General features: G+C 42.4%; 1 protein-coding gene across 1 annotated transcript in view; it reads left to right on the forward strand.

The window, feature by feature from the left end:
- EloB (transcription elongation factor elongin B) overlaps positions 1–27,609 on the forward strand; it is a 116,206-nt gene that overhangs the window by 68,443 nt on the left and 20,154 nt on the right. Inside the window, exon 3 of the mRNA XM_080284982.1 lies at positions 202–349. Coding sequence (XP_080141108.1) covers positions 202–349 — 148 coding nt within the window. The remainder of the gene's footprint in view (positions 1–201; positions 350–27,609) is intronic.

The raw sequence follows: 27,609 nt of genomic DNA on the forward strand, positions 1-27,609 counted from the left end.
TCCTACGCTCCTCATGGGGCATTTTAGGATTGGATGATGGATGGATGGATGAAAAAAAAGGGGGAGAACTTTGATTTTAAGCTAATTTTTAAATAATTTACTGTAGACTGAATAGCAAAAGATAATCTCAGAAAAGTAGTTTGTGATGAGACATACTGTATTCTGCTTTTATGGTGTAATACAAGGATGCTTCTGTTTCAGGCATAATGAAAGTGGAACCAGAAAACCAACAGCTTATGAGTGAACGTGGAACAGAAATATTTGAAGATGACAAACAGTTGAGTGATTACAATCTTTCAGCGCAGACTGCTCGAGCACAGAGCCCAGCTACTGTGGCTTTAGTATTCAGGTGAGTACAGTGTATTCCTTTTGGCCTTGTGAAGACAGGCATTGCTAAAGGAGTGTCATTAGTGGTGGAAACAGATTTGTCAAAATTTTGATGGAGTTTGGGGTAGAAGTTATATGGGGACAAGCCAGGGAGGGCAAAGATAGTTAGGGCTAGGATTATGGCAAGTGATGGGGTAGGACAGGAATAATACACCCTTTGAAAATGAGTAGGGTGGAGTTTGCATCCCATTCCTAGAAAAACTTCCATCTCACGCAACGTAAGAGGAAGAGGGTCAGGGTCTGTGTGAGTTGCCTGATCCTGACCCAGTTTTGCTGGGGGTGGAGGGGGGGGGTCCCTCCATGGGTGCCAGGCTGATAGGGCTTTTCGGGACCTGTCATGCAGACACCAATTATGTTGGTTGTTCAGTAAAGCCTATGGGACCCCAGCAGCTGGATGAAGGGGGCACCTCTTATCCCCAATCCCGATCTTGACTGGTGTTGCGGTGGTGCAGAGGACACACGAACCAATAGAAGCACATGGAGGTTTAACCTTCGGAAGGCACTCCAGGTGGAGGTTTGGAACGTTCTAAGTCTTTCAAAGGATGATCAACTCCATTTGTCATGAGTTGGAGCAGTTGGGGGGTAGCATAGCTGTACTGCCTGGAATCAGGTGGTCCAGGCATGTTGAGATCAGTAGCAATGGTTATACAGCTGATGCTTGATTTAAACTAATTCTGCCAACCCCCATTCCGTTATCTTGAATTTTCCTCCAGATCAAGTTCCATAACCAAGGCTCAACATAAAGGAAAATTTTCTGATATTTCGAGCTATTTTCCGCTAAATCCATAAAGCAACCCAAACCTAGCAAACAATGCTAACTCTTAGTTCTACACACAGCAGGTTGAACCCATAATTAATACCCACAGAAATGCATTATCGTGCACGAAATTTCCTTAATGGAATTGTGCATGATTTAACGGAAATTTCCCATTAAATAAGGCAAAAATACCAGGAAAGAATAATTCTGTTATCATGGGCTTCTGGTACCTCAGAATTAATTAAAGCAAGCATCTACTGTACATACTATGATCTGGCTGTGATGATGTTGCCTAACTTAGAGGTGTTGCTGTGACAGTTGCTGCTTGCTTTGTCTCTTGTGTCTACAGGGTACTCCAGTTGATGAATGTATAATGTTAGTGAGGTTGAAGCACTCCTTGGACTTCATCTCACTTATTGCCATGTATGCTCCAACTGAGGTAAGGGATCTTAAAGAGAAGGAGCTGTTCTTCTCTAAAACTGTCTCATTTGTGGGAACTGTGCTTCTCACGAGATACACTCTTGGTCTTGGGTGACTTCAGTTTGGTTACTGGCACTGACAGGTAAGGCTTCAAGGTATGTGTAGGTCCCCATAGCTCTGGAATGAGGAATTCCAATATTTCTTACCTCATGGATTTTGTGAAGTCCTGTAAGTTAAGAATTGCTGGATCCTGTGTCCAGCAGCCAGATCTTCACCATTGGACTTGGTATTCCAGTACCAAAGGAGTTCCAAAGGAGATTGATCACATCCTTGTTAATACTTAATGAAAGATCCTTCAGAACTGCAGGGTTTTTAGGAGTACAGAGTTCTTTGCTACAGATCACAAACTTCTTGTTGCGACTCAAAGGCTACAAATCAAAACTAGGAAAAGCTCAAGATGCTGCCAAAAACAGTTCCATCTTGAGAAACTCATGGATGAGGAGTATGCTTATGAGTATACAGTGGCAGTTTCAAACTGGTTTGAAGTGCGCATTATGGTCGAGGACCCTGTTAAACAATGGGATACCTTTAAACATGCTGCCCTGGCAATAGCTGCTAATTGCATTGAGATTGCCCGAGATCTAGAAGGGGTTTTATCTCACCAGGGACACTGGCCAAAATTAAGGAGAGTCATGCTGCCAGACTGGGTGGGGATCAGGAGCAGCACAGACTTCTCACTTGACAGGCATGCATTTTGCTGAGAAGGGACAAGGAGAGGTATGTCAGGGAAATTGCTGAGGAGGTGGAAGACCGTTTTCATGTGAATGACATTCGACCTTCTTATCGAGTCTTCATGAAGCTTCACACCAGACCTGCCTCCTAAGTTAACTCTGTTCAGAAACTCTGTTCAGACAGCTAATAGATGGCTCTTGTCGGGGCCGAGTGAGTATAGGGCTTGTTGGGCTGAGTACTTGGAGCAACTGTACGAGGTCAGTTCGGAAATTGTGACCATAGCCTATCTATCTATCTATAGCCCAACGCCCTAATCCCGCAAAGGGTGGCCGCAGACAAAACGCCTCCAAGTCGCTCTGTCACCCACCATTTGACTACCCTCCCCCCAACTCACCCCCCCGTCCCTCATATACCTCTCAACACCATCCCTCCACCTCATCCTCGGTCTACCTCTCCCTCTCCCTCCCTCCACCTCACATACATACACCCTCTAAATCAGTCTTTCATTCTCTCCACATGTCCGAACCACCTCAGTGTATTTCTCCTAATCTTCTCAACCACATCCACATTAACCCCACAACGTTCCTTCACTTCTTCATTCGTCAACCTGTCCCTCCATGTCACTCCACGTGCTCCTCTCAAGTAACTCATTTCTACTGCTCTCACGCTTGACTTGTTCCCCTCTTGCAGGGTCCATGCCTCGCTTGCATATGTAAGGGTAGGGATCACAATACTATCATACAGTGTCTTCTTAACTTCCATACTCACCTCCTTATACCTCATCACTGCTTTCAGTGAACCAACAACCTTCCTTCCCTGCTGTACCCTTTCATGCACTTCATCCCTCAAAGTTCCATCCTTACTCATCACACTACCCAAGTACTTGAATGCACTCACATTCTCCATATCCTCACCATCCAACCATACTGTACATTCTGTGACTTCATTCCTCTCAAATTCCTCTCAAACACCATACCTTTGCTTTTGTTTACATTAACTTCAGCTTCCTCCTCCTACACACTGTCCCAAATTCATTCACCGAACCTTGCAACTCCCATTCGACTTCACTCAACAATACTGTATCATCAGCAAACAGCAACACCGGAATCTTCCAAATCTCACCCTCTTTCATCAGAGCCATCCCCACATCCGCTGCCCTACCCTACACTTCCTTTACAACCCCATCCATGTATATATTAAACAGCCATGGAGCCGTCACACAACCCTGTTTCAGTCCCACATTGAGATCAAAGAACTCACTCAGCTCACCATCCACTCGCACCGTAACCCTAGCTCCTCCGCACATACTCTTCACAGCACTCAACAATTTCCCCTCCACTCCATATATTCTAAATACCTTCCACATACCTTGCCTATCTGTTCTGTCATAAGCTTTTTCCAAGTCCATGAAGGCAGCATACACTTTCTTTCCCTTCTCTAGATACTTCTCCACTAAACATCTTAGAACAGATATCTTATCTACACACCCTTTTCCCGTCCTAAATCCCCCTTGTTCTTCTCCAACTAGCTCCCCTGTCATATGCCTAACTCTATCAATGAGTATTCTACCATATATTTTACCAGTCACACTAAGAAGGCAAATACCCCTGTGGTTACCAAATACTTCTCTCTCCCCCTTTCCTTTATATAAAGGAACGATTATACCTGATTTCCAGTCCTCTGGAACCCTTCCATCTTCCCAAGCCAGTCTACACAACCTCCATATCCACTCCACAGCAGTCTCACCCCCATACCTCATCATTTCACCACACACTCCATCAATTCCTGGGGCCTTTCCCAACTTGATCTTCTTCATTGCTTCCACTACTTCTGCCCTACTGATCTCTTCCTCCCTCCTCTCATCTCCCCTTCTCCCAGCCATTCCCCAACCACTTATATTCGCACTGCTCTCACTCTCTACATTCAACAGATCCTCAAAGTGCTCCTTCCATCTCCTCAATTTCTCTCTCTTCTCCACCAACAATCTGTTATACCTATCTTTCACTTCCCTGCTATTTCCCCTTTCACACTGCTTTACTTTCTTTACCTCCTTCGAAAACAATTTCTTACTCTCCCTCCATTTCACACTCAGATTCCTCTCAAACTCTTCATCCACTTTCTTCTTACTCTTCTTCACCAGTCTCTTCACCTCCCTTCTCCTGCTCACATATACCTCTCACTTCTCTCTCTCATTTTCTCTCCTACCTCTCCTCGCTGACCATTCCCTATATGCCTTCTTCTTTTGTTCCACAGCTCATTTCACCTCATCATTCCACCATGCTGTCCCTTGCACACCCTTGCATCTCCTCCTCACTCCACAAACCACCTCACACGCTGCGCCTATCTCTTCCGTGAATATCTTACATACGTCTTCCACCCCTTCCATCTGCTCTAGCTCATACCTTCCCAATCTTTCTTCCACTATGCTCATATACTCTGACATTCTCTCACTATCTTGCAAATTCTCCACTCTTCTCACAGGAGCTGTTTCCTCCTGTCTTCCCTCTTTGTCTCCTCATCCATTTTCTTTGCAGCTTTACCTTGGCCATCACTAAGTGATGGTCCGAGACTCCATTCCCCCACCCTTTCCACACTCTTCTCATTTGCTCATCCACACACACATAGTCTATCATTTCCTTTCGTTCAACAAGTTCACCATCCATCCTTCTCATTACTCTCCATGTATACCAGTGGATCATCTTATGCCGAAAGTAGGTGTTGGCTATTGCCAACCCCTTACCAGCACAGATGTCCACCAATGCACTACCATTCCCATCTACTTCAGCAGGCACACCCCACTGACCAACCACTCCATCCACTCGTACATTCCCAACTTTGCCATTCATGTCTCCAGTCAAAAGCACTCTCTCACTCCGCTCAGATTTGTCCATACGTGCTTCTACTCTCGCCCAAAACTCATCTTTCACTCTTGCCACTCGGTCCTCTGTCGGAGCATACACACATACAACCGCCCACGCTTGTATAGGCTCTAAAAAAAAATAAATACTGTAGGTAACCTGTTGAGCTAGGACATTAATCCCCCTCAAAGTAGACCCCTTCTGTGACACACTGCCTTAAACATTTTTCAAAGTCGGTTTGCAGTATCTACTGCAGGCGCTCAGTCACATTCGTCATAATCTCTTCTCCTTTCTCGTGAACAACAATCTCTGCGAATGAACATTGCTCAAGACTGCAAATTGCAGTCCAGACTTTCTGAAGACTGTCACTGGAGATGAGACTTGGGTGTACAGGTATGACCCAAAAACCAAAGCACAGGTGACCCAGTGGAAGCATGCAGGGTTGCCTCAGGAAAAAAAAACACAACAGGTCCACAGCAATGCTCCTTCACTTCCTCATTTGTCAGTCTGCCTCTCCATGTGACTCCACATGCTCCTCTCAAATAACTAATTTCCATAGCTCTTACACTTGACTTCTGTCCCTCCAAGAAGGTCCAAGCTTCACTTCCAAACGTTAGAGTTGGTATCACAATACAGGTAAGCCCTTAATTCACGCGAACTTTTTTCATGCGATTTCGGTTATCCACGAATTTTTCGTACAATAATTAAAACATAAAATTATAGTATTCAAATAAATAATTTTAATATACAAGAGAAATAAATGAAATATAAAAATGCCTACCTGCTGCCCGTGTGCATACATATATGTATATGTGTGTGTGTGGGAGGTCGGTCTACCAATGCACCACACAGTCAGTTTGAATCCGACGGTCGAACCATGCGTGACTTGTGAATCGTTATTTGTGGCTTATTTTTCTGCCTTCCAGTTATTGCTTGACTTGTCTGCCAACATGGGGCCTAAGCATGATGCATGTGGTAACACACCAAAACGGACTGTAACGTGATGTTGCTGACAGAAAGTTGTGTTGGACAAACTTAAGGGAGGAATGTAGGCGACAATTCTCCATCAGGACGATTCCCCGTCGTTTGTTTACATACCAATTTATTTAGCAAGTACAGTACACTAGTTTTTTACTTATATGAGTTATAAAATCCCCCTGAAAATTAGTTATTAAAGTATTAATTAATCAATAATAAATATATTTATAGAATGACAGAGAATCGTCCATGATTTGATGGTGAATTGACTTCATGGTGAGCTGTCTTGGAACCGTGTGTTTGGGGTGAGTCAACTCTTCCAACAATAAAGAAGGAGGAACGTAGCATACGGGAGGCAGTGAGGGCCAGTGTACCAGACTGTGCTAAAGTGTCTCCACCTGTGCCTATGAACTGGCTTGGAACCGTATGTTTGGGGTGAATGAGTCAACTGTTTGGACAATTAAGAAGGCAGAATGTAGCATATGGGAGGCAGTGAAGGCTTGTGCACCAGACTGCAGAAGTGTCTCCACCTATGCCTGTGCTTGTCAGGTTTCAGTGTTAAATTTCTTAACATTTTTGTTGTTTTTCATACTTTATGCTAGTTTATAAGGTGTATGTAGTGCATAAACAGTATTATTCAGATGTAATATAATTAGTAGACACGCGTAATTATGTGCACACGAGGGCAGAACATATACGCGAAGGGTCTGGGAACGTAACCCTCGCATGATTTAAGGGCTTACCTGTACTGTCATGTAGTAGCTTTTTCCCTTCCATGCTTCCTTCCCTGTTTCTTATCACTCCTTTCAACAAACCAGCAACTTTTCTTCCTTGTTGTACCCTTTAAAGCACTTCGCCCTCTAAACTTCCATCTTTACTCATCACACTGTCCAAGTACTTAAATGCACTCACATTTTCCATTTTTTCCTCGTCCAATTCACTTTATATTCGCTGACTTCACTTCTCTTGAAGACCATAACTTTACTCTTCCCTACATTCACCTTCAGATTCTGTTTCTAACTCGTCCAAATTCGTCCATGAAGGCTAGCTCCCCTTCGTCTTCACTCAACAACGAAGTATCATCTGCAAACAACAGTACAGGGAGTTTCCAAACACTATCCTCTCTCACCAGGGCCACTCCAACATCCACTGCCCTACCTTGTACCTCTTTTATTACCCTATCCATGTACAGATTGAACAACCATGGAGACATGACACATCCCTGTTTCAACCCAACCTTCAAAGAGAAAAATTCACTTAGTTCACCATCCACACGCACTGCAGCCTTCGCACCATCATACATACTCTTCACAGCATTCAGCAACTTCCCATCTGCTCCATATATTCTTAATACTTTCCACAATCCTTGTCTATCCACCCTGTCATATGCTTTCTCCAAATCCATGAAAGCTGCATACAACTTCTTTCCCTTCTCTAGAAACTTTTCCACTGAAGATCTAAGAATGAATATCTGATCTACACAACCTCTTCCCATCCTAAAGCCTCCCTGCTCTTCTGCAACTAATTCCTCTGTTCTTTCTCTAACTCTGTCAATAAGTATCCTACCATACACTTTTCCTATTATACTAAGAAGACAAATGCCCCTATGATTACCACACATTTCTTTTTCCCGTTTCCCTTTGTACAAGGGAATAATTATACCTGACTTCCAGTCCTCCGGGACTCTACCTTCCTTCCAGGCCAGTCTACACATCTTCCACATCCATTCTACTACAATCTTTCCCTCATGCTTCAGCATTACACCACACACTCCATCAATTCCTGGGGCTTTCCCCAATTTAACTTTCTTCATTGCTTCCACAACTTCTATCCTACTGATTTCTTCCTGTCTTCTCACCTCCCTCCTTCTCCCAGCCATTCCCCAGCCACTTATACTCACATTACTTCCATCTTATATGTTCAACAATTCCGTAAGGTGTTCTCTCCATCTGCTCACTTTTTCTTCCTTCTCCACTAGTAATCTACCATTTTTATCTTTCACTCCCCTGCTAACCTCACTTCCACCCTGTCTTACTATCTTCACCTCTTTCCAGAACATTTTCTTACAGTCCCTCCACTTTACACTCAAATTCCTTCCAAATTCCTCATCCACTTTCTTCTTACTCTCTCTTTCTGATCTTTTCACCTCTCTGTTTCTTTCTACATATAACTCTCTCTTCCGCCTCTCAACTTCTTCCACACCCCTATTTCTCATCCATTCATTGTATGCTTTTCTTCTTTTGTGCCACAGCCTGTCTCACCTTTTCCTTCCACGACGCTGTTCCTTGCACCCCCTTCCGTCTTCTCTTCCTCCCACACACCACATCACATGCTGCACATATTTCTTCTGTAAATATCCTGCACACACCTTCCACGTCCCCCATCTGCTCCAATTCATATTTGCCCAGTCGTTACTTCACTTCTCTCTTATACTCTGCCTTTTTCTCATCCTCTTGTAACCTTTCCACTCTCCTTGCAACTACTCCTTCCTCTCGCCTTTCCCTTCTTCTATTTCTCCATCTTACTTGGATCCTAATTCTGGCCACCACCAAGTAGTGGTCAGAAAGTCCACTCCCCCAACCTCTATAAGCTCTTGCATCCATTACACATCTTCGCATCCTTTCATCCACACACACATAATCAATTATTGCCTTCCTTTCATTCAGTTCACCACCCACCCTTCTTATCACTCGCAATGTATACATGTGGATCATTTTATGCCTGAAGAGGGTATTGGCTATCACCAACCCCCTCCCAGCACAAATGTCCACTAATGCACTGCCATTCTCATCTATCTCCGCAGGCACACCCCACTCACCAACTATTCCATCCACCTTCACATTCACTACTTTACCATTCGTATCACCAGTCAAAAACACTGTCTCATTCCTTCCAAACTTTTCCATGCACACTTCCACATTTGTCCAGAACTCTTCTCTCACTCTGCTAGCACGATCTTCCATTGGCGCATACACACACACAATCGCCCACATTTGTATTCCAACTTTCAACCTTACCCACACAATCCTTGACCCAAGTGATCCATACTGTCTTATGCTCGTCTTCCATCTTTTACTCACAACTTTACATACTCCTTCCTTTGCCCTCTCATTCTCACCAACTCCTGCATATATACCCCATCCATACTCCCATTCTCTCACACTTTCTCCTCTCCATTTTGTTTCAGTTATTCCACATACATCCACTTTCGCACCCTCAAGCACCTGGACAATCTCTCTCTTTCACCTCATCATTCGCTCCTCTTACATTCCATGTTGCCATTACCAAGTCCTTTGTCCGGTCCTTGGTTGTCATCGTTTGGTCAGTCCGTGTCCGAGGCTTCTTGTTTGTCATTTTAGTTAGTTGTTTTCCGGGGAGGGGCACTAACCCTCCGCCAACCCTTTTAGTCGCCTTTTACGACAAGCACATACACAAACGAACAAAAGAATGTACACTTAACTGTAAGGAGCAGAAATAACTGTATGCTCTGTCGGTCCGAAATGTGTTGGGAAGTGACATCAAACAAAGAATGTGGAACTGAATGCCACCTTACGAGAACACGTTGAGATGAAAGTATTTTTTCTTATTAGTAAACATTTTTGTTCCATTTCGTCCACTATAGTTGGGAAGCTCATAAATTTTCGTCCAAGCATACAGCCTAATAACCTTACCAATTCAATTCATGTTGCTCTAGTTTGTTTTCTGTATTTTTCTGCCTATTTTGTGGGTGGTAAATTACCTTTCGCTGGAAGATTTCCTCTCTTAATATCATAACATTCCTTAAGCCTTACCTACGATTGTTTCCGGCATAATGGAAGAAACTTACTCATAATTAGGGTGCATGTTACATTAGCATTTAAACATATCAGCGAAAACATCTGAGATGAAGTGGCAGGCCGCCTGACTGTTTGAGATGGTAGAGTAGGGTTGTGTAAACATACCAGTGACCTTCATTCCCTTCCCATAATTGTTCGCAGTTTTTTATAGCTCTTCCTATCTCAACATCCCTGATGCCAATACAGTAAAGCATTGTTTGAGGCTCGCAGCTATGATGGGGTTAATGGAATGTATTATTGTTTGTATTAATACTCTCTTTCACATATACAGTACAGTACACTTAAGAACGAACAAAACATTGAACGGTAAATGTAAGAGGAAGAAATAACTATGCTCTGTCGGTCCAGAATGTGTTGGGAAGCGCGATATCTAACAAAGAATGCAGAACTGAAAGCTAACTTATGAGAACACATGAAATGAGTTTTTTTTTTTTGGTTTTTTTTTTTTTTTTTTTTTTGATCAGCAGACATTCTTGTTCCATTTCGTTCCCTAAAATTGGGAAACCCATTACTTTTTGTCTAAGCATACAGCCTAAAGACTTCACCAATTCACTTCATATTTCTCCAGTTTGTTTGTGTTTTTCTACTTTGAGGGTAGTAAATTACCTTCTCTTGCTGAAAGATTTTCTCTTATTATCACGTTCTTTAAGCTGTACCTACGATTGTTTCGGGCATAATGGAAGAAACTCATCGTACACAAAAGTGGATTTAGTTTCCCAATTTCCCACCTGGAGCCCAGGTTAGGTTAAATTAGGTTAAATTATTAAGTAGTTCAGCAAGGTTAGGCTAGGTCAGGTGTATCAGTTGCCTCACCAAACTCCACCCTACCACCCTTGTGATCGAGTTGTGAGCAGGAGTTGTGGGTGGGTTCAGGGTGAGCAGATTCTCTCTGGTTTACCCATGCCTCGCTCCCTAGCAACTGGATGATTCCTGTTTAAACCGGAGCTATCGTACGAATAATTCTATGTATTACTGTACCACTGAACCATTCAGTCACGGTTCAGATATACCAAAAGCTGGATAATCAAGCTTTCACTGTACGTCGGGGTATGTTGGCGCAGGTGCATGTCCAAAATCTGTTTATGGCCGGCAGGCATGTGCCTGCCCTCTATTATCACCATCACCACCACGATTACTGTCACGAGCATCTTCACCACCACCATCATCACCTGCTTCATCTAGTGATGATTCAGCGGACTTGCTGCCATGCTAGGAGCCGTGGCAGGGCACGGGGCAGGCCATGTGCATGGCCGACAAGGCAGGAACCAAGGTTGGGTAAGTTCGAGACATTTACCTTGGAGGAAGGCACCTGTGGTTGATGACACAAATGCAAGTGTGCAGCCAGAATTCCCTTGTAATCCATCATCAATTGCTGTGGAATTTTTCCTTGCTTTTTTCATGACAGAAGTGATGGATTTCATTGTGAAGGAAGTACTGTAAATGCATTCAGGGAATTCTGCTGCAATTGGGGTGAAACTTCGCACATAAGAGAGAGTGCGAAAATGAATTAATGGACCGTGACGAATGTTAGCGAGATGTATGTTTGGCCGGCATTGACTATGTTGATGCCATATAACAAAAAGCACAATATTCATGAATATTGGCTCGTGGATGATATCACAGCTATCCCTGTGTTCGACAAGTACAGTCATCCCTTAACATCCGCGTTTTTAACATGCACGGTCTTAAATATGCGTGGATGGATATAACATAAACGGTTTTAAATATCCGCAGGTGGATACAGTACTGGTGCTGGATTCACTAAAGCATTTTATCTCGTTGAACTCTGCTGACACTGTTCACTGCAAATGTAACATTATCCCAGGCACAGTTCATGGCTCTTTTGGTGATGGCATTGTCCAGTGAATCAAATGTAACACTCTTCCTTTTGGCCACTTCATTTATTAATGCCGTTAACTCATCAGGGGAAAAGGTAGGATGGGCTGGGAGTATTTATTTTCTTCCATGTACCCTCAGTGAGCTGATCTAAACTGGTTTGCTGCTCTCTCTCTCTCTCTCTCTCTCGTACCCCTCGATGAGCTTGTCTAAGCCGGTTTCCTACCCTCCCTCCCTCATAAATAATATGAAGCAATATGCAACCAAATCACACTGAAATCATATGAGATTGGCTGAAAGTGTTATTTTATATTGTGAATTACTGTGATATAATAAAAGTGATATTTTTGCGATAATCAGAGAAGTCATGATGCTAAACGCATTTGCTAGCGAACATTTTTGCGGTTGCAAACCTTGCAGCAGTGCTATGAAATGACTCATGACATTATATCAGTAAGCTTGATAAAAGCAAGTGGTAATAAGTCATTCATGAAATTTGATAAAGTTTGTAATGATTTTCCTCACATCATTACTGTTCTGCTAAAGTCTAACGTAAACACAGGGATATCGTAACAGAATCATAGGAGACTGGCTAGAAGTGCTTTGTTTTTATTATTACTGCAATTACTGTGATGAGGTAATGTGGATGCAACCCTGTTTTGTATGGAAACACAGTTCATGGCTGTTTTGGTGATGGCATTATCCAGTGAATCAAATATAACACTCTTTCTTTTGGCCACTTCATTTATTAATGCCATTAATTCATCAGGGAAAAAGTTAGGATGGGCTGGGAGTATTTATTTCTTCCATGTACCCTCGATGAGCTGGTCTAAACTAGTTTGCTCCCCCCCCCCTCTCTCTCTCTCTCTCTCTTACCCAATGAGTTGGTCTAAACCGGTTTCTTACTTCCCCCCCCCCCTCCCTCTCTCTTGTAAATAATGCGAAATAATACTGTACACACCCAAATCGCACTGAACTCATGCGAGAGTGGCTGAAAGTGTTATTTTATATTATATTGTGAAATACTGTGATAAATTACAAGTGATTTATTGATATTTTATACAATAATCAGAGGTCATGATTTTTAATGTGTGTCCGACTGTGGGCATAGGCTTCACAGCCTGTTCCCAAGGCCCAGTAGTCCTCCTACATACCATACACCTCTACATGTCACCAGTTTGGTGCTAACACCCACCGTCCATATTGAATACATGCTAGGTCTGTCTCATACAGGACTGGTGCATGATGCTAAACGCATTTGCTAGCGAACATCTTTGTGGTTGCAAACTGTGCATCAATGCTATGAAATGACTCATGATATTATATCAGTAAGCTTTATAAAAGTAAATGGTAATAAGAGCTATTCATGAAGTTTGATAAAGTTTGTAATGATTTTCCTCCCATATTACTATTTTGCTAAAGTCTAATGTAAACACTGGGATATCGTAACAGAATCATAGGAGGCTGGCTAGAAGTGTTTAATTTATATTCTATCTATCTATCTATTGCCAGACGCCTCAATCCCGTTTGCAATTACCGTGATGAGGTAACATGGCTGTAACCCTATTTTGTATGGAAAAAGTCTTGTGGTTTGGTGAAAATTTCCACCTCCCTGCATCAGAGTCAAAACACACCTTGTATTCTGTCAAATCATTCTCCATGCTTGGAGTGCCTACGGACATGCGGTTTGTTGCAAACGATAGTAGAAAGATTGATGTTTGTCTGACAAAAATTTTAGCTCTAAAGATTAGTGATAAGTGGGTTAAAACACGAGTTGAAAACACACAATTTTTTCCTATTTCTCCACAGTGAGCACAGTCAGTATGTTGTCATCACAGCCGCTGCAGCCAAAGGGTCAAGGGGTGCTTTTAAAGGGGGCAGGAGATATCCACGGATTTTTAACATACGCGGGTGTCTCTGTTACCTAACCCCTTTGGATGTTAAGGGACCACTGTATATGCCACGGGCCCACTACCTTGACATCCTTAGGTACCTGCATTTCTCCACGAATATGGGCTGACATCTGAATGATAGGCTGTGGAAAATTCGTTCGATTCTGGAAATGATGAAGGAGAAATATTGATCATATTTCAGGCCATTCCAGAAGGTTGCTGTCAACGAGTCGCTTGTTCTTCACAGGAGATGTCATGCCGTCATTCAGTACATTCCCTCAAAGAGACATCGTTTTGGTGTAAAGTTTTTAGTTTTGTGTGATTGCTAGACTGGGTACATGTTAGATTTTATTGTGTATACAATGAGTAATGCTGTGTTATCAAAGGACAACCCCCATGGCTTCTCTGGCTCAGTTATGAAGAAGCTGATGGACAGGTACTTCGGTGGCAACCACATCCTGTTCACCGATAATTACTACACGGCACCAAGTCTTGCAAAGTACCTGCAACAGCACAAAATTTTATCGTGTGGCACTGTCCATGCAAAGAGGAAACATTGGCCATCCTTTCCCAAGGGCATCATGAAGGGGAGTGCAGGACCTTGAAATCAAGTAAACTCCTTGTTGTTTACTGGCATGATAAGAAAAAGGTAAATGTCCTCTCCATGGTCCATGAAGGTAAGTTGGTAGACACAGGCAAGGTCGATAGGAGAATGAGGCAGTCAGTCTTGAAGCCTGATACTGTTATCGACTATAACGTCAACATGCGACTCGTCGATAAATCTGATATGCAGATCAGCACCATCGACTGTCTGAGGCAAAGCTGTAAATGGTACAAGAAGGCATTCTTACATGTTCTTGACATGTGTACTGAATGCCTTCATTCTGTACAAGGATGTTACACAGACCAGCACATCCCTCAGACAGTTTGAGAAGGATGTAATTTACAGCCTTCTGGAGAGATGTGGCCAAGTAATGCTTTCTGTGAAGTGGAGGCACAGTGTACAGCAACTGCCTGTGCAGTTGCAGTGCAGAGACTACCTCAGTAGGCATTACATGGAAATGCTGCCCCCAGCACCTGCAGGCAAAGAAGCCTTCCGGCGTCGTTATGTCTGTGCCAATTCATCGCGCCAACCACAGCAACGCTGTATGCCGAGGTGGTGGTATGCTGAATGTCAGGTGGCACTGTGCACCGTTTCTTTGACTTTCACACAAAGACCAAGTGGTAGAAGCCTGGGTTTTATGCATGAGTTTGTGTTAGTTTAGTACCTACTGTACTGCTATGTTGGTTTTGTGTATTTTTATGTGAATGATGGGAGCAGAAAGTTTGTTTCATGATAAAGTCGTCACCTTGTTTTATATTGAAAGTTTTAGTTAATACATATTTGTTATGATGAAAAATACAAATCACAGGAAAGAAAAAAGTCATAGTGGTAAGTATTTCCGATTATAGACAGTACGTGAATACTTTGTTCACAATTTTTTTTTTTTTTTTTTTTTTTTTTTTTTTGTAGTTATATTGGTGGTGGTAGTAGTAGTGGTAGTAATAGTAGCAGTTGTTGTAGTAGTAGTAGTAGTAATAGTAATAGTATTTGTAGTAGTTGTAATACCCAGACTTCTAGTCACACGGCAGTGTCAGCATCAAGCTACAATGCAAGTCAAACAAACGCGTGTGTGTGTGTGTGTGTGTGTGTGTGTGTGTGTGTGTGTGTGTGTGTGTCTGAGAGAGAGAGAGAGAGAGCGAGTGTCTGTCTGTCTCTGTCTGTAAGGCAGTGTGGTGGTGAAGCGAGCAGGCAGCCTGCCTGAAGGTCGTTGCTGTGGTTACCGGCCTCCCAGCAGCAAGTATAGTATGACGGTTATGGAAAATTTTTCTCGTAAATAGTGTTTTTGGTGGATTTTGGTCTTCTGGAAGTCATCTCGAATTGTTGTTATTGTGGAGGGCTAGTCTAAGCCTTAATTGTGTCACAACCTCTGCCATGCATACGAACACCTGCAAAAAAAAACACAAAAATTGTCCCCTTTCCCCACTCACTCACTCTCCCTATACACACTTCACAAACCATCTGGTGCAATCAGCTTGAAGGATTGGTGAGTATTATGACACTTTTTGTTTTATTTTTGGTTAAGTATTAACTGAGATATGAAGGTTAAAAAATAGATGATTTTCATTATTTTCTCAGGAATGCCCGGCTGTGGGAAGGGTTTGCGGGAAGATGAGCCGGACGGGATTGGTTAACATATAGATGTGAGACTATGGTGTGGATTGAAAATGAAAAGTCAAGAGTAAGAGCAGTGGAGATGGGACTGCTGAGGAATGTATGTGGAGTACAGAGTAGATAGGATACAGAATAATGTGATTCACAAAAGATCTGGAGTGAGGAAGTATGTGGACACCAGAGTCAAAGAGAGTGTGCTAAGATGGGTTGGTCATGTGTAGAGAATGGATGACAATAGAGTGGTGAAAAAGGTATATCTGAGCGAATTTGAAGGAGGGAGGAGGAGCAGTAGGCCAAGAAGAAGATGGAGGGATATGGTGGATGAGTGTGTGAGGAAGGGAGGTATGGAAGTTGGTGAGGCTAAGATACTGACGAGATCGAGCTGGATGGATGAATTTTGTAAGGAGAAGTGCGTAACCAGGGATTTGGCAGCCCCTTTTAATGTGATAGCTTTTGGATAGGTCCCCATCAGATAGGTATATGAGAAGCTATTGAACATGGTAAAAACTTTTGTGGCCTATCTGATGAAGCCAGGATTTCGAGAGCTTGAATGATGAGTGAATGGAGGCATGGCCCATTGAATTGGGCAAACTTTGGCTTTCTTGACATTGCTCCTTCTCACCCTGCCCTAGGGTAGGAAAGGAGGTCCGGATAATGATGATGATGAAGATATTAACTCTCTTGTAAAATCTGCTTCCAAGAGATTAGGTGTGCTAAGCTCCCCCTGTGCCTTCTTTACCCCTGCACAGTTGTTGACTTTAGACATGGGTTTTATTCACCCCTGTGTAGAGTACAACTGTCACATGTGAAGAGGCTCCCTGCATACAGCTTTTCTCAGCGTGGTGGTGTCAAAGACTTTTCGTCTCATTAACTCTCCTCCTCATACAGGCTTCCTTCAACCTCTGTCTCTTTACTGCACTGTTGCATCTTTATCTCCTTTCTTTTGCTGCTCCTATGGTCACTGCTCAGAACTGTCTGCTTATATCCCTCAACCTCTACGGTGGTCGCGCAGCACTTGTCTGGCAACAATGTCTCATCCCTTTTCTGTCCAACTCTCTGATGCAAGAGCCAACTGTTATTCCCAGTCTGTCATGTATGCAACAGGTCAGCTCTGGAACTGTCTCCTTCTCTCTATTTGCTACTGCCTATGACCTCCAGTCTTTCAAATGCAGTGTGACCAGGCATCTCGAAATGAACAGATCTTGAATGCGGCTCTCTGTTATCTTGTTTTTGTTTTTTCTTGGAAGGAACAATCTTGCGGGCTCCTGGCGTTTGGTTCCTGCTTGCATTAAAGAAAAATTATACATATACAAAACCTTCAAAAATCCCTCTCTGTTTACCTTGTCTTATTCATTTTCCAGATCCATAAATGCTGGAATCAGTGAGAGAGTTCAAATATTTGGGTACAGTGATTGAAAAGAGAGGGGAATATCCAGAAGTGGAAAGTAGAGTGACACAAGGAAGGAAAGTATATTCACAACTCGTTTTACGTTGGGGTTATGTTTGGTCATACAAATTCGTATACCGATTTTATCGTAAATCGGGAGATTGAAATACATTATAAAAGGGGGGTTACATCAACTCAGCTTCCCAAAGTCACCTACCCAAGACTGAAATAAAATTGACAACCCACCTTAATCACTTCCTGTGTCAGTCCAAGTCGTCTCCAAGACCAAAACAAACACTATCATACCAATACAGGCGGCGTTACTCACATACAGTAAATTGTTGCAACAACACAACAGTCACACTTGCTTAACATTGGCCTGGTGCTACACAGTGTATAGGCCTACTGTAGCACGATGCTTGGCTGAAAGGTGACGATGGGGGGGGGGGCACACGTGAACGAGTGGAAAATGGGAGAAATGGAGTTCCCCCGAGCTAGACCCCGTATTGGATCATATAGCCCCGCTAGGTTACAGGAGCACGCTACCACTCCCGGCACGGCAGTCCCGGGTGAGGCTCGAAATCACAATCTCCTGATTACGAGTTTGATGCTCTTCCACTGAGCCACCACACCCCCTATGAATGGAAAAGACAGGGCTTTGAAGGGATGGTGGGACCGCAACTGAACCAAAACAATGCTCTGCTCGCTGGGGCTGCCATCTTGCTTGAGACAAGCGACTGTCGCCTTGCGTGTGCCTGGCACTTCGTACAAAAATTTCCAAAGGCAATATAGTTATAGCGGGAAATTCATCAGAAATCGGATTTTTTGGGTGGAACTTCTCTGTTATCGTTGTAGCAAATTATCATAAACCGAATCAACGTAAAACGAGTAGTGCCTGTAGCTGGTGTTATGAAGGCCTTGATAAGAAACAGAGGCTTGAGTGTTGCAGCTGTGTAAGGCTCACATGAAGAAGTGTTAGTGCCAATTTTAACATACGGGCATGAGGCTGTATTGTGGCATGAAAATTAAAAGTCAAGTGTAAGAGCAGTGGAGATGGGTCTGCTGAGGAATGTATGTGGCATACAGAGAGTGGATAGTATACGGAATTATTGTAAAAGTTGCAGAATTAGGAAGTCTATGTACACCAGAGAGTCTACTGAGATGGTATGGTCATGTGGAGAGAATGGTTGACAATAGAGTAGTGAAAAAACTATCATACATCTGAGTGAATTTTAAGGAGGGAGGAGGTGAGGTAGGCCAAGAAGAAGGTGGAGAGATATGGTGAATGAGTGTGTGAGGAAGAGAGGTATGGAAGTTGGTGAGGCCAAGGGACTGACAAGAGATCAAGCTGGCCGGATTAAATTTCAGGGTTCCCATGCATCCTGGAAAGCCCTTGAAATACTGGAAAAATAGTCCTGTCCTGGAAAGTCTTGGAAAACTCACTGAAAAGTGTTATTTTTCAACAGGTCCTGGAAATTCAAAATTCAAGGCTAAAGGTACTGGAAAAGTCCTGGAATCCCATGAACTTTTATCATCAGTTTCAAAATTATGTCAAAATAAAAATAATACCCCCCCTGGGGGTAGGGGGGTTTTCAAGAATACTCCCCCAGTATCCCTGCTTGTCGTAAAAGGCGACTAAAAGGGTTGGCGGAGGGTTAGTGCCCCTCCCCGGAAAACAACTAACTAAAAAAACAAACAAGAAGCCTCGGACAAGGACTGACCAAACGATGACGACCCAGGACCGGACAAAGGACTTGGTAATGAGTACATGGAATGTAAGAGGAGCGAATGATGAGGTGAAAGAGAGAGAGATTGTCCAGGTGCTTGAGGGTGCGAAAGTGGATGTATGTTGAATAACTGAAACAAAATGGAGAGGAGAAAGTGTGAGAGAATGGGAATATGGATGGGATATATGTGCAGGAGTAGGTGAGAATGAGAGGGCAAAGGAAGGAGTATGTATAGTTGTGAGTAAAAGATGGAAGAGGAGCATAAGACAGTATGGATCAGTTGGGTCAAGGATTGTGTGGGTAAAGTTGAAAGTTGGAATACAAATGTGGGTGATTGTGTGTGTGTATGCACCAACGCAATATCGTGCTAGAAGAGTGAGAGAAGAGTTCTGGACAAATGTGGAAGTGTGCATGGAAAAGTTTGGAAGGAATGAGAGAGTGTTTTTGATTGGTGATATGAATGGTAAAGTTGGGAATGTGAAGGTGGATGGAATAGTTGGTGAGTGGGGTGTGCCCGCTGAGATAGATGAGAATGGGAGTGCGTTAGTGGACATTTGTGCTGGGAGGGGGTTGGTGATAGCCAATACCCTCTTCAGGCATAAAATAATCCACAGGTATACATGGCGAGTGATGAGAAGGGTGGGTGGTGAACTGAATGAAAGGAAGGCAATGATTGATTATGTGTGTGTGGATGAAAGGATGCGAAGATGTGTAAAGGATGCAAGAGTGTATAGAGGTTGGGGGAGTGGACTTTCTGACCACTACTTGGTGGTGGCCAGAATTAGAATGCAAGTAAGATGGAGGAATAGAAGAAGGGAAAGACGAGAGGAAGGAGTAGTTGCAAGGAGAGTGGAAAGGTTACAAGAGGATGAGAAAAAGGCAGAGTATAAGAGAGAAGTGGAGGAACGATTGGGCAAATATGAATTGGAGCAGATGGGAGACGTGGAAGGTGTGTGTAAGATATTTACGGAAGAAATATGTGCAGCATGTGATGTGGTGTGTGGAAGGAAGAGAAGACGGATGAGGGTGCAAGGAACAGCGTGGTGGACTGAAGAGGTGAAACAGGCTGTGGCACAAAAGAAGAAAGCATACAATGAATGGATGAGAAATAGGGGCGTGGAAGAAGTCGAGAGGCGGAAGAGAGAGTTATATGTGGAAAGAAAGAGAGAGGTGAAAAGATTAGTAAGAGAGAGTAAGAAGAGAGTGGATGAGGAATTTGGAAGGAATTTGAGTGTAAAGTGGAGGGACTGTAAGAAAATGTTCTGGAGAGAAGTGAAAAGAGTAAGACAGGGTGGAAGTGAAGTTAGCAGGGGAGTGAAAGATAAAAATGGTAGATTACTAGTGGAGAAGGGAGAAAAAGTGAGCAGATGGAGAGAACACTTTAAGGAATTGTTGAACATAGAGGATGGAAGTAATACGAGTATAAGTGGCTGGGGAATGGCTGGGAGAAGGAGGGAGTTGAGAAGACAGGAAGAAATCAGTAGGATAGAAGTTGTGGAAGCAATGAAGAAAGTTATATTGGGGAAAGCCCCAGGAATTGATGGAGTGTGTGGTGAAATGCTGAAGCATGGGGGAGAGATAGTAGTAGAATGGATGTGGAAGATGTGCAGATTGGCCTGGGAGGAAGGTAGAGTCCCGGAGGATTGGAAGTCAGGTATAATTATTCCCTTGTACAAAGGAAAAGGGGAAAAAGAAGTGTGTGGTAATCATAGGGGCATTTGTCTTCTTAGTATAATAGGAAAAGTGTATGGTAGGATACCTATAGACAGAGTTAGAGAAAGAACAAAGAAATTAGTTGGAGAAGAACAGGGAGGCTTTAGGAAGGGAAGAGGTTGTGTAGATCAGATATTCATTCTTAGATGTTTAGTGGAAAAGTTTCTAGAGAAGGGAAAGAAGTTGTATGCGGCTTTCATGGATTTGGAGAAAGCATATGACAGGGGGGATAGACAAGGATTGTGGAAAGTGTCAAGAATATATGGAGTAGATGGGAAGTTGTTGAATGCTGTGAAGAGTATGTACGATGGTGCGAAGGCTGCAGTGCGTGTGGATGGTGAACTAAGTGAATTTTTCTCTTTGAAAGCTGGTTTGAAACAGGGATGTGTCATGTTTCCATGGTTGTTCAATCTGTACATGGATGGGGTAATAAAAGAGGTACAAGGTAGGGTAGTGGATGTTGGAGTGGCCCTGGTGAGAGAGGATAGTGTTTGGAAACTCCCTGTACTGTTGTTTGCAGATGATACTGTGTTGTTGAGTGAAGACGAAGGGGAGCTGCAAGGCTTGGTGGATGAGTTTGAGAGAGTGTGTAAGAAACGGAATCTAAAGGTGAATGTAGGGAAGAGTAAAGTGATGGTCTTTGAGAGAGGTGAAGTTAGTGAATGTACAGCGAGGTTGGATGGTGAGGAATTGGAAAATGTGAGTACGTTTAAGTACTTGGGTAGTGTGATGAGTAAGGATGGAGGTTTGGAGGGTGAAGTGCTTGAAAGGGTACAGCAGGGAAGAAAGGTTGCTGGTTCTTTGAAAGCAGTGATAAGAAACAGGGAAGTGAGCATGGAGGTGAAAAAGTTACTACATGACAGTATTGTGATACCAACTCTAATGTACGGAAGTGAAACTTGGACATTGTTGGAAGGACACAAGAGTGAGAGCAGTGGAAATGAGTTATTTAAGAGGAGCCTGTGGAGTCACGTGGAGAGAGAGGCTGACGAATGAGGATATAAAAGAGCGTTGTGGTGTGGATGTGGATGTGATAGGAAGCGTTATGAGGAACACACTGAGGTGGTTTGGCCATGTGGAGAGGATGGAGGGTGAAAGACTGACGAAGAGAATGTATGTGAGTGAGGTGGTGGGGGGAAGAGGGAGAGGGAGGCCGAGGATGAGATGGAGGGATGGGGTGGAGAGGTATATGAGAGAGGGGGATGTGAGTTGGGAGTAGAGCAGTGAAATGGCGGGGGACAGGGCGACTTGGAGGCAATTTGTTTGTGGCCACCCCAAACGGGATTGAGGTGTCTGGCAATAGATAGAATAATCAGTGTACAGAAGGAGCAAATTAGGAATGTAGAATACAATAAACACCTAGATAGCTGTACTCTTATTAATTATTTATAACTTTGCCAGTATACTGCATCCTCTTCCAACTACTCTGTATACAGTATATACGGTATATATACACACACACACACCATACAGTCCCAATTATCCGGTTACCAGGCAACCGGAATTATCAGACAAACGGGAAAGTTCATGGCCTGACAAGGATCTTAATAATATAAGTGTGTGGCACTTTCATTGGCCACCCCAGTGCGGGTTAGTTATGTGAGACTGGGTGAAGTCTGGGGATGTGAAGTGGAGGCATTTCCGTTCAAGGTCGGTTCCTAGTTAATTCCCTTTCCAGCCCTCCTCCCCTCTTTCCCCCTCCTCATGTTTAGTCAGCATACATACATTCACAAATCACCAGTCAGCTTTCCGCAGTCAGTCAGTATACAAGCGCTCTCGTTGTTGTGTTGTCCTGATTCGTGATTTGTATTCTGAACCCTAAAGTGCAAACTAATCTTAACGGACTGTGGTCAACTTGAAACAAAAGCTGTACAAATGCAAGTCTTGAAAATGGTGAACATTTTAAGACTGGTAACAGAATTTGACATAGGAAAATTCCACGAGTTATGATGTGAAAAGCCAGATGAATAATTCCACTGCAAAAAGGTATATTCTTCATTGGCTGAAAATGTGTGGTATCAGTGCAGGTTTCTACCAAACCAACCAACTCTAACCGCTCACAAGCTTTCATCGTCTTACATAACATACCTTGACAAGTCCATTCTGTTAATTATTCTTCATTTTATTCTTAAGAACATGGAAAATAAACTGTAGAAATAAATCATGAGCATTTATTGATGAATTGATGATTTGGGAAGAAGTGTGCTGCAGTAGAGTTATCACAAGTTCACAACTCTCTTAGTTTTGTGTATGTGTCCACTGACTGCCATCACTCCACCCATCACTTGCCACTCAGCTGTTTTGCAAATAGTACAGTAAATGTGTAGGGATTGCAAGTACAGGAATTTCGTCTGATAAAAAAAAAATGGTTCATTTCTATTCTGCTAGTGCAAATATGTGCTCTAAATTGTGTCATCTTGGAACGCATTTGCATTGTCATCAAATGTGTTCTAAGATGCCATCTTCTAATGCATTTGCAATGGCTTTCAATGCATGTTAAGATGATATCGTCTTAGAATGCATTAGATGACAATGCACATGCGTTCTAAGATGGCAATTTTGGAACATTTGATGACAATGCCAATGCAAATGCATTCTAAGATGTCATCTTAAGTCATATTTGCAATGCCATCAAATGTATTTTAAGATTGTCATCATAGAACCCATTTGCAGTCATCAGATGTGTTCTGAGATGATGTCACTTTAAAATATATTTGCATTGTCTTCAAATGTTTTAAGCTTATGTCATATTAGAACACATTTGCATCAGCATTGTCTTCAAATGCATTCTAAGATGATATCAGTGTAGAACGCATTTGCATTGGCAGAGAAGAAGAACTAGCTGATGAAGCATTTATTTTAGGCTATATGACAAAATTACTGTGCAATTCCTTCGTATTTACTATCTGCAAAACAGCTGAGTGGTGAGTGAGGGATGGTGATGGCAGTCAAGTGGGTAATAAATGATTAGGCTATGGCACGTATACACAACTGTGAGCAAGGGAGTCGTGATAACTGTACTGTAGGACACTTCTTTTCAAATTATCTGTTCACCAATAAATGCTCAAGATTTATTACTTTAGTTAACTTTTCTGTTTGATGAATAAAATACTGTAATGAATAAACATTAAAACAGACTTACCCTGTGCATTTTGCACTGCTGAAAGACACTGCAACCGAGTGTGTTGCGTCAGTCGGGTATGTTTTAGGTTATTTCAATGGAAATACGTAGTGTGGCCATGGATATGAGTGGTATTTATAGGCATGAGTATATACAATAATATCAGACACCTGGGAAAAATCGGTAACCAGGAAGGTAAATTCCCCAAGCGTCTCGGTTAACTGGGATTGTACTGTTTATACAGTATATATATATATATATATATATATATATATATATATATCTAGGGTTGGTGGGGGTACTGTCAAAGACGAGGGAGAGTGGCCATGTGCAGTTTGCCACAAGGGCGTGGGAAGTAGTTCCATCTTATGCGGTGTGTGTGATAAATGGGTGCATAAGAGATGTAGTGGTATCAGAGGTAGACTGCGAGATAATGCTGATTTTATGTGTACAGCGTGCCGGGGTGAGCAGGTGGAGATTGTCAGACGTGAAAGGATTGAACTTGCTGGTGAATCTCTTGAGTGTGTGGAAGAGTTTTGTTATTTGGGAGACATGTTGTGTGCTGGAGTTGGGGCTGGAGCTAGCTCTGTGGCTAGGGTGAGAAGTGGTTGGAAGAAGTTCAGGGAGCTCTTGCCTCTCCTGACATTGAGAGGGCTCTCCCTACGTGCTAAGGGGTCTTTGTATGCAGCATGTGTTAGGAGTGTAATGCTGTATGGTAGTGAGACCTGAGCAGTGAAGGAGGAAGATATTCGCTGGCTCAGATGTACAGAAATGACAATGATTAGGTGGATGTGCAGTGCATCCCTGTGTCCAAGGCCTGGAGGGGCTGGGTTTACGATGGAAGAGTTGAGAGGTAGCATGGGACTGGAGTGTATTGGTGTTGTGATGAAGAGAGGTAGATTGAGGTGGTTTGGACATGTGGAGAGGATGGGGGATGATAATTGGGTGAGGAAGGTGAGAAGTGTTAATATTGGGGGTGAGGTTATGAGGGGTAGACGGAGAAAGACATGGGACGAGGTCATTAAGTGTGACCTTAGGGTTAAGGGACTGAACAGGGAGGCTGCAATGGATTGTGCAGCATGGAGAGCTGCCATTAGGTGACCAAGGCCGACACATGCAAGCATGTTGGAGCCTTTAAAAACAAAACGATATATATATATATATATATATATATGTATATACCTGTATATATATATATATATATATATAGATATATATATATATATATATATATATGTATATACCTGTATATATATATACAGTATATGTATACATGCATACCCCGGTTTAACAATGTACAGTAAAACCTCGATATAACGGACTTCAATAGACCGGAATTCACTTTTATCGGACTCGAGGAGCTACCAGATTAAATTCCTATACAGGTAAGCCCTTAATTCACGCGAGGGTTAGGTTCCCAGACCCTTCGCGTATGTGGTAAATTCGCGTATATGTTCTGCCCTTGTGTGCACATAATTACACATGTCTATATGCATATTACATCTGAATAATACTGTTCATGCACAACATACACCTTATAAACTAGCATAAAGTATTAAAAACAACAAAAATGTAAGAAATTTTACTGAAACCTGACAAGCACAGGCGTAGGTGGAGACACTTCAGCAGCCTGGTGCACTAGCCCTCACTGCCTCCCATATGCTACATTCTGCCTTCTTTATTGTATGAACAGTTGACTCATTCACCCCAAACATGCAGTTACAAGACAATTCACAGGCGTAGGTAGAGACACTTCTACACAGTCTGGTGCACTGGCTCTCACTGTCTCCCATATGTTACTTTCTCCTTCTTTATTGTATGAACAGTTGACTCACCCCAAACATACGGTTTTGAGACAATTCACCATCAAGTCAATTCACCGTCAAAACATGGACAATTCCCCGTCATTCTATTAATATACTTATTATTGATTAATTAATACTTTAATAGCTAATTTTCAGGTGGATTTTATAACTCATATAAGTAAAAAACTAGTGTACTGTACTTGCTAATTAAAGTGGTATGTAAATAAATGACGGGGAATCGTCCTGGTGGAGAATTGTCGCCGACATTCCTCCCTGAAGTTTGTCCAACACTTTAACTTTCTCTGTCAGCAACATCACTTTACAAGTCAGTTTTGGTGTGTTACCACATGCATCACTAGCACTACGCTTATGCCCCATGTTGACAGACAAGGCAGGCAATTACTGGAAGGCAGAAAAATAATCCACAAATAACGATTTGCAAGTCATGCATGGTTCGACCGTCGGATTCAAACTGACTGTGTGGTGCGTGGTAGACTGACCTCACAGGCTCCCACGCACACATACACACACACACATACATATATGTGTGCACACGGGCAGCAGGTAGGCATTTTTTATATTTTATTTATTTCTCTTGTATATTGAAATTACTTATTTGAATACTATAATTTTGTTTTAATTATTGTACGAAAAATTCATGGATAACCGAAATCGTGTGAAAAAAGTTCGCGTGAATTAAGGGATAACCTGTATATCGGAAAAAGTCCGATAAAGTCAGAAGCAGTCCGGACTGCCTGGCCACTTCAGCTGTGTTCACCGTGATCAGGTAAATAAAGGACATGTTTATCAGTGTATAATATAGTATTATTATATATATTATGCCCTTTGCTTAATGTAGTAAAGTTATAACACAGTACAGTACCACAATGGCAGTCAAAACAGTTTAAAAACTGTTCATGCGATCCGGACTAATGTCTAATATATCGGAAAAAGTCCAGATTAGCAGGGGGAAGTCCGGATGTCGCTTTTATCGGAATTTCGCATTTTTCAGAATGGTTTCGGCCCGAATTAGTCCGTTATAGTGAGGTCTTACTGTAACTGGTTAGGTAAAACCCCATCGTTAGATGAGGTATCATATATCGAGGCACTTTTAACATATAAAGTAATAGAATTTAGCAGCCTTGGGTTTCCTGCCAAACCAAGTCCAAAACCCACTCAAATGAGCCCAAAAACAAGTTTATAGCCATTCTAAATGCCCTAACAGCTGTAAAAGAAGCTAACCTAAGCGCAACACCTGTAAATAACTCACTAAAAGCAACAAATAAAATATGAAAATCACCAAATATAAGTCTAGAAAAAATCATGCTTTGTAAACTGTACCCCAGAATGACAGTGTTCATCCCACCAATGGCTAAAACACATTAATCTGTCTAAAATCTGTTTATAAATCAGCCTTAACACGTAATTTTAGTTTGAAATATCATGAAAACTGGGGGGGGGGGGAATCAAAATCCATCGTTAAACCAGGGTCTGGCCATTGTTAAGTGGGGTATGGTGGTATTTCTGCCCCCATCATTAAGCTAGGGTATCTCATCTAGGGGTATCGTATATCGAGGTATTAGCGTATATATATATATATATATATATATATATATATATATACGGTATATATATATATATATATATGTACGGTATATATATATATATATATATATATACGGTATATATAGAGAGAGAGAGAGAGATACAGTATATATATATATATATATATATATATATATATATATCCATGGTGAGTGATGAGAAGGGTGGGTGGTGAACTGAATGAAAGGAAGGCAATGATTGATTATGTGTGTGTGGATGAAAGGATGCGAAGATGTGTAATGGATGCAAGAGTTTATAGAGGTTGGGGGAGTGGACTTTCTGACCACTACTTGGTGGTGGCCAGAATCAAGGTCCAATTAGAATGGAGAAATAGGAGAAG

The sequence above is a fragment of the Coenobita brevimanus genome, chromosome 103, assembly GCF_032717465.1.
Source record: "Coenobita brevimanus isolate Jiangsu-jjx chromosome 103, ASM3271746v2, whole genome shotgun sequence".
Classification (NCBI taxonomy): Eukaryota; Metazoa; Arthropoda; class Malacostraca; order Decapoda; family Coenobitidae; genus Coenobita; species Coenobita brevimanus.